This window comes from Cajanus cajan, chromosome 1 (assembly GCF_000230855.2).
Source record: "Cajanus cajan strain Asha chromosome 1, NIPB_CcT2T_4, whole genome shotgun sequence".
In the NCBI taxonomy this organism is placed as follows: Eukaryota; Viridiplantae; Streptophyta; class Magnoliopsida; order Fabales; family Fabaceae; genus Cajanus; species Cajanus cajan.
This window is the reverse complement of record NC_138517.1, coordinates 46291222-46299255: the sequence shown is the minus strand read 5'-3', so window position 1 is coordinate 46299255 and position 8034 is coordinate 46291222. Positions and strand designations below refer to the sequence as shown.

Genomic DNA, 8034 nt, shown 5'->3' with positions numbered 1-8034 from the left:
AAATATTTTTTTCTGTATTTTTTGATTAATAAGAATTCTATTTTTACAATCTTATTACTAATACATTGGTTTATTTTTAGGTGTTAAAAAATATTGGATATTGTTAGTGCAAATTTATTTCATATTAAATGATAAGTAGCATGGCTATTTGAAAAATAACATAAGATTTGGTGAAATGTGAAAGACTTTTATGGCAATGATGTATCAAAATTGAAAAACAAAACGCAAACTAAAGCATATAACTAAAATATATACACACGAGCCTCGCGTGATGATAATTTCTCTGGTCTATAGTTGGAAAAAATGATTCGATGACCTAATTATTATACTTTATACTCATCAAAATAAATTATTATAGTTTATGAACAGAAAGTGTTTCTTTCAAAGATTGGATGTCGTAGAAGTTTCCCAAAATTTCGTACCATAAAATTTTTATATCTTTAATTTGGATCAAACGAAAGTTGGAGTGTAAATTCCAATAATCAAGAGGTGTATGTCAGGAAAAAATTGCGATAACTGGAATTAGATTTGATTCTTCCTTTTGAAAAGAGAGATTGATTATAAAGAAGAGAAAAATTATATCTATTAATTGAAAATAACTGATATTATAATTTAATGCATATAGTGATAACAAATCATGCAATTATTTAAGTGTATGTTAACCGTAATAATTGGAGCATATTTGACGAATCCAATATAGATTTTTTGACAGCAAATATATAATACATTAACCATAAAAAAGTTAATTTGACTTTTGATATATGATTATAAGATAGATATATGAGATCGTTTTAGAATTTTTAAGATTATTTTTTATTAATGTAAAAGTAATATTAATCAGAGAAAGTCACCTCTTACAAATACATTTTGGTTGTCAATTTTAATCTTTGAAATATTGTATGATTTATGTATAAAAAAAGTAAAATTAATAAAGGATTATTTTGGTGAGAAAAGATTAAATAAACAAAGGTGTGTTTTCATGGGTTTCACTTTCTCTTTCTATTAAAAATATGAAGTAGGTTTGAGGACAATTTTTCTTTAGGAGCTGTTACAAGGATATACAAACTTGGGTGTCACTCTCACGAGTCAGTGACTTAAAATCACAAGTTTCTTAAATATAGGTCCCTAAATTTGAGCCTCAACTATTCTTTAAGTTCATTTTTTTTATTTATTTTTGAAAGGCTTAATTTTTAAGTTCATGCCCACCATGTGGCATTAATTCAAGGCAAGTGGTCCTCATAATGTGATAGAAATCAACAATGTGAAGAAAAAAAAATGTCATGTTTTCCATGGACAATGAATTATTGGTTAGACCTTTCCAAAAAAACACAAATATATGAATTATTTGTTAGACAAATATGCAAATAGACATGAAGACACCAAAAAGATAACAGCCACGAGTTTCCGCTTTACATTCATGAGATTTTTGAACAAATTTTCGATATCCTAGAAATAATAATTACTTTTTTTTTTTTTATGATCACTAAAGTTTAATTTTCAAGTACATTTCTCCACTCTCAATTAATAAAAATTATTTATGCTAAAAGTTTTAAAATGATTATGATAAAAGCTAACAAATTCATTGATATTATTTCAGTTAGTTGAATTGAATGAGATGTGTAAGTATTATAAATTTCTTGATATCAAATTTAAAATAAAAATAATAAATTTATCTTATATAACAAGTCATAATGGGACGAACCTATAAGTGATTCTAATTAAATTCTAATTATTACATTTGATTTGACATTTTTTGTTGTGTATTTTCTAAAAATTAAAAACACTAAAAATCAATCATACATATTAACAACAAAAACAATAACCTTATCTAATGACAGGTCCACTAGTTTTACTTTTGTCAATCTTAAATACCAAATGTCATAATTTTAATGAAAGTGGCAAATACTTTAATTATTTTTGCATTTATAAGCTGGTTGGAGCCCTCTAGTGTGTTCCAATTCAAAACATTATTTTTCATAAGGTTGTCAACTTCAGACATTCATCAGTTTCTCTGCCTCAATTGCACAGTTGTTCCAATGAATGAGGAATCTAGTCTGCATAAAGAAAGCACATCAATCAATGACACCATGGAGGAAGAGGTTGAAGAGAGAGATCCAGAAAGCAATCCACTGAATGAGCCACTTCTCAAGAGGAACAGGACTTTGTCTTCCAATCCTCTTGCTCTTGTTGGAGCAAAAGTTTCCTACATAGAAAGCTTGGACTATGAGTAAGAATCCAGAATAAGGCACCATCCATGCTCAATTATCATCATCATGGTAAATGAAACTTTGCAGTTCCTACCTTAAAGTTACTCATTTTGAAGAGGCTATATCTGTGCAGGATCAATGAGAATGATTTGTTCAAACAAGATTGGAGGAGCAGATCAAGAACTCAAGTGTTGCAATACATATTCTGGAAATGGACTCTGGCATTCCTTGTTGGACTTCTCACTGGTGTCATAGCCACTCTCATCAATCTTGCTGTTGAGAACATTGCAGGGTACAAGCTTCTTGCTGTGGTCAAATATATCCAAAAAGAAAGGTCAGAATCAGATCAAACCTGCCTCACCTTCTATTCTTTCTAATAATGAAAAAATTTCTTCACTTTTTTGTGAGAGACAATTTTACAAGATATTCATCTTTAGTGATGCCATATAGGTTCTATAATTTGAAACAAATAATATGTCGGATAAATTATTAAATATCATGGTTTTGTTATCTATTTAGAATTAAAGATTCACCTGAATAATTATCGTGATAAAGGTTTTTATTAAAAGTCAACATAAATTATAAGATAAAACTATAATTCTAATTAGAAAAGAAAATAATATTGAAAGTACGTAAGTAAATGTATTTTTGTTCTAATAGGATTTGTGTGTAAACTATGAATGAATTTGAATATATGGTATATGGTGCAGGTACTTGATGGGTTTCCTATATTTCGCGGGCTTGAATTTCATTTTGACATTTGTTGCTGCTATTCTGTGTGTGTGTTTTGCACCCACAGCTGCTGGACCTGGAATACCAGAAATCAAAGCTTATCTTAATGGGGTTGATACTCCCAACATGTATGGTGCCACAACATTGTTTGTTAAGGTTAGTTTGTTATGTTATATGCTACACTGCCTCAATTCTTTTACTTCTGATTTACTTAACTTACATCAAAGAAGAATATGAATATTCTTACATAAGGCATGTTGTAAGTTATTTTGCGAGTATTTGTTGGAGGGTTGTAAAAGAGGCTCATGAAGGAACAAAAGTGAAGGTAAAGTGACAAACATTTGGTTGTAAGGTCTATCTTGTGACATGATGTCGACTTGATACTCCCAAAATCAATTCCCATCAATATTAAAATAATGTTTAGCCAATGGAAACTAAACTATTGCTGAGGAATACAAATTAGTTATTGATCATTATTTTTTAGACATTATATGAACTATATACATGAAAGAAAAAGGAAAAGACAATTTTGATGCATTCCAACTGTCGGTGCTTCATCATGATTGTTTCTTTCATCATTAATTTCCCAATCGGTAACTGTTTTGTTATTGTACAGTGAGCTGTAAAGCTAGTACAATTTGTCTTGAGGATTCAGGACAAATTTTTCGGTAATGGCATCATTGAATTCAGGATTGGCTTCTTATTCTTACAATAACATAGTATTTATGGAATTCAAACATTAAAACTTGCAATTTGTCTAAGATGTATGACAGGAAATAACCATGATGGGGCCAATAATAGTATTCTCTTTACCACTTACAGATATGGCAAGTCAAGTTTATGCCCAAAAAAAATGTATCATTATTGGCAAAAGAAAAAGGCATCATATGATCTCGATGCCATTGCTTATAATGCAAAGTTGCAAACAATGTACAACTTTTCACATTTAAGTAGCATCACATGACCAATGTCTTGAGTAAAATTTAACAAATGTGTTTGCTCTTGTAGATAATTGGAAGCATTGGAGCTGTATCTGCAGGACTAGATTTAGGGAAAGAGGGTCCATTGGTGCACATTGGTAGCTGCATTGCTTCCTTACTAGGCCAAGGAGGCCCTGACAATTACAGAATCAAGTGGCGATGGCTTCGGTATTTCAACAACGATCGTGACCGACGCGATTTCATCACCTGTGGTGCTTCTTCAGGGGTTTGTGCAGCATTCAGGGCACCTGTGGGAGGAGTTCTCTTTGCCCTTGAAGAGGTGGCAACTTGGTGGAGAAGTGCTCTCCTCTGGAGAACATTTTTCAGCACTGCTGTGGTGGTGGTAGTGCTAAGGGCCACTATTGAACTTTGCCACGAAGGCAAATGTGGCCTTTTTGGTGAAGGAGGGCTCATCATGTATGATGTGAGCAATGTCACTGTGAGGTACAATGCGATGGATGCCATCCCTGTTGTTATCATTGGAGTCCTTGGTGGGGTTTTGGGAAGCCTTTACAACTATCTTCTCCATAAGGTCCTTCGTGTCTACAATCTCATCAATCAGTAAGCAAACTTATCTAATCTTAATATCAAAACATATTATTACATGTCTTATTGTTTCTTTTGAATAGTATACTATATAATGCATACGAATATAAGCTTTCTGTAAATGAAACTAACAATGCCATAACTGAACCAAAGTCTGTTGGTCTGAGTGAAGAATATCAGTCTCCCTTAAATCTTGAGTTTGAGTTTTGCTAATGAAGGAAAAGTTCCTAGAGAGCTTAGAACCTTAAGTAGGCCAGTGGCCACCCAATTATGGACTAAGTCTGATTTTAAAATGTCAAATCCTAATTATGTATTTTGATCAATAGAGAATATTATATTGACAACAATAAATTTTCAACCTATAACCTTTTGCATATTATCACAAATCACAAATCCATGTAGTGAACAGAGAGGGAACTATTTTTTCGCTCTTTACTAAAGTGTCATATATTAAAATAGAACAAGTGCTTTGATCAGGCCTAGAATGAAAAGAACAAAGAAAAGGCAAACTAATCAAGGCATCTCATGTAACTTTCATCCTTTGATCACCAATTGCAACCTGGAGTTCAATGAACAATGATCACCAATTCCAGATTGCATGATTACTGATTAGTGAGTTAACTACTTTCAATTATTGCAGGAAAGGAAAAATGTACAAGCTACTCCTCAGTCTCTCGGTTGCACTCTTCACATCAATATGCCAATATGGTCTTCCATTCCTTGCAAAATGCACCCCTTGTGATCCATCCTTTCCAGATATCTGCCCCACAAACGGCCGTTCTGGAAACTTCAAACAATTCAACTGTCCAGATGGCCACTACAATGATCTTGCAACTCTTCTACTAACAACCAATGATGATGCTGTTAGAAACATATTCTCAACCAACACTCCCCTTGAATACCAACCATCCTCCATTCTAATCTTCTTTGCACTCTACTGCATCCTAGGCCTAATCACCTTTGGCATTGCTGTGCCATCAGGGCTCTTCCTCCCCATCATCCTCATGGGCTCCGGCTATGGCCGGCTTCTCGGCATCCTCATGGGGCCTCTCACAAACATTGATCAAGGGCTGTTTGCAGTCCTTGGTGCAGCATCACTCATGGCAGGATCAATGAGAATGACAGTGTCCGTTTGTGTCATCTTCCTTGAGCTAACCAACAACCTCCTCCTATTGCCAATAACCATGATTGTTCTCCTCATAGCCAAAACCGTTGGAGACAGCTTCAACCCCAGCATCTATGAGATCATACTCCACTTGAAGGGCCTTCCTTTCATGGATGCAAACCCTGAGCCTTGGATGAGGAACCTCACTGTTGGAGAGCTTGTTGATGTGAAGCCAGCAGTGGTTAGCTTCAAGGGAATAGAGAAGGTGGCCAACATTGTCAATGCATTGAGAAACACTACACACAATGGTTTTCCTGTGATGGATGATGGGGTGGTGCCACCTACAGGAGTGGCCAATGAGGCAACAGAACTTCATGGAATCATTCTGAGAGCACACCTTATACAAGTGCTCAAGAAGAAGTGGTTCTTGAAGGAGAGAAGGAGAACTGAGGAGTGGGAAGTGAGGGAGAAATTTACATGGGTGGAGTTGGCTGAGAGAGAGGGGAATATTGAAGATGTGGCTGTGACTAAAGAGGAAATGGACATGTTTGTTGATCTGCATCCTCTCACCAATACAACTCCCTTTACAGTGCTCGAGAGTATGTCAGTTGCAAAAGCAATGGTTCTCTTCAGACAAGTAGGACTTCGCCATATGCTTGTTGTGCCAAAGTATCAAGGATCTGGGGTGAGTTTATCATGCACATTTTCAACATTATTTCCATTCAAACATTAAATATGATATTACAGTCCTTTCTTTTGAATATGTCTCATGAGATAAAAGAAGAAAGACAGTTAAATATGTTTTTAGTTGTACAAAAATAAATTTTTTGTTTTTACTCTCTCATTTGTGAAATTATGTCAGATGTGGTTTTTGTTTCTGAAGTTAAGGACTACATGCACACACTTTCATAATGAAGGATAAAAAAGAGATATATATGCTAGGGGACTAAAAACAAACATTATAGTAATCAGAAATGTATATGACACTCATTCTAACATTCTCTTTTAAATATTTTCTTTATTTTTGGCTGAAATTCTTTTAAAATCACAATGTGAGTTTAACATCTTATTTAATGAGTTTCTAGAAATATAACGGTAGGATTTAACGAAATTAGTATCTAAACTCTTTAAATAAGATGTTAAACTCACAATTTGTGATTTTCAATAAATTTTGGCTACTAATAGAGTAAATATTAGAAAGAAAATATTAAAAAGAATGTCATTAACACTTATTTTATCCTAAATATAAGGGTAGAAAATGTTAAACAGCCATATATGACTAACCTTGTAATTTTTTCTCCTCATAGGTGTCTCCTGTGATTGGGATCTTGACCAGGCAGGATCTACTGGCCTACAACATTCTGACAGTGTTTCCTCACCTGGCAAAATCAAAGAGGAAGTGAATCAAATATCAATGAATGAATGGACAAACAGCTTTATTGGGACCATTTTCTCTGTTCAGCAAGAAGCTTTTCCCTCAGTTTTGCATTATTTGGGCCAATACATGGAGAAGGATAAGATACAACAGTGATGTTAATCCATATTCAATTTTTCCTATTCTTGCCACACAAGATTTATCAAGTAATTAAATTTCATTCCTTCCCCGTGGCTAAAATAACATTAAAATTCAAAAATAATGCGAATAGTAACTTTTCTTTTTTCCGCTCGAGAAACTGCTAATAATTGTTTTTTGGTTAAATAACTTTTTGTCCCTTTCTATAGGGTGTTTTGCTTTTAATTTTTTATTTTATTTTATTTTGTACCTTATTCTTTTTTTTTTTTTTAAATTACAATAACTAAAAAAGAAAAATAGGAAAGACTAAAATGTACATTTAGTCTTAGTCTCCCCAAGTAGGACAATCGAATAAATTAAGTCTCCAAAATATTACAATTGGACAACTTTGATTCATTCCTTTGCCAATCTTTAGTTCATTAAAAATCTAACAATTTTGATTAGGTGAATGACATATATGTTGACACTGCGTAATGATATATCATATTAAAATATGATTAAAAAATTGTCAAAAGATGAAAATTGAATTCCGCTCCCTTATTGTCAAGAATAACACTTAGTGGCTATATCAATGAATTTTTTTAATATACAAATAATATATATATATAACTAAAATTACAAATGCATTTATTATTATGAAATAAAACATTATCTATTACATTATATATTATTAATATTATTAAAATAAATATTAATAATATATTGAATATTTATAGGTAAACTAATTTTTTAATAACTTTAAATTAATATATTAATATATTTTTAATGAAATATAAATGTATTAGAAAAATATTAATTAGACATACTACATTAATTTCATTTTGTTTAAAATTTAAGGTTTTGGTATAAGACTTAAGAAATATTACTAATATGTTTGATTTAATTAAAAAAATTATGCAACTTTCTAAGATACATTTAAACCTTTTGGCATCTCACCAATAATACATGTAT

General features: G+C 32.3%; 1 protein-coding gene across 2 annotated transcripts; it reads left to right on the top strand.

Annotated features, from left to right (window-relative positions):
- Positions 1–1937: 1937 nt before the first annotated feature.
- LOC109817220 (chloride channel protein CLC-b) lies at positions 1938–7232 on the top strand. Of its 2 annotated transcripts, none has more exons than XM_020382435.3 (6): positions 1938–2227; positions 2341–2541; positions 2918–3095; positions 3948–4480; positions 5106–6255; positions 6878–7232. In XM_020382435.3, the coding sequence occupies exons 1-6, from the start codon at positions 2037–2039 to the stop codon at positions 6971–6973; spliced, it is 2349 nt and encodes a 782-aa protein (XP_020238024.1). In that variant the 5' UTR covers positions 1938–2036; the 3' UTR covers positions 6974–7232. The 2 variants fall into 2 exon arrangements, with proteins under 2 accessions (XP_020238024.1, XP_082917005.1); XM_083060879.1 differs by having other exon boundaries at positions 1939–2276.
- Positions 7233–8034: the final 802 nt, after the last annotated feature.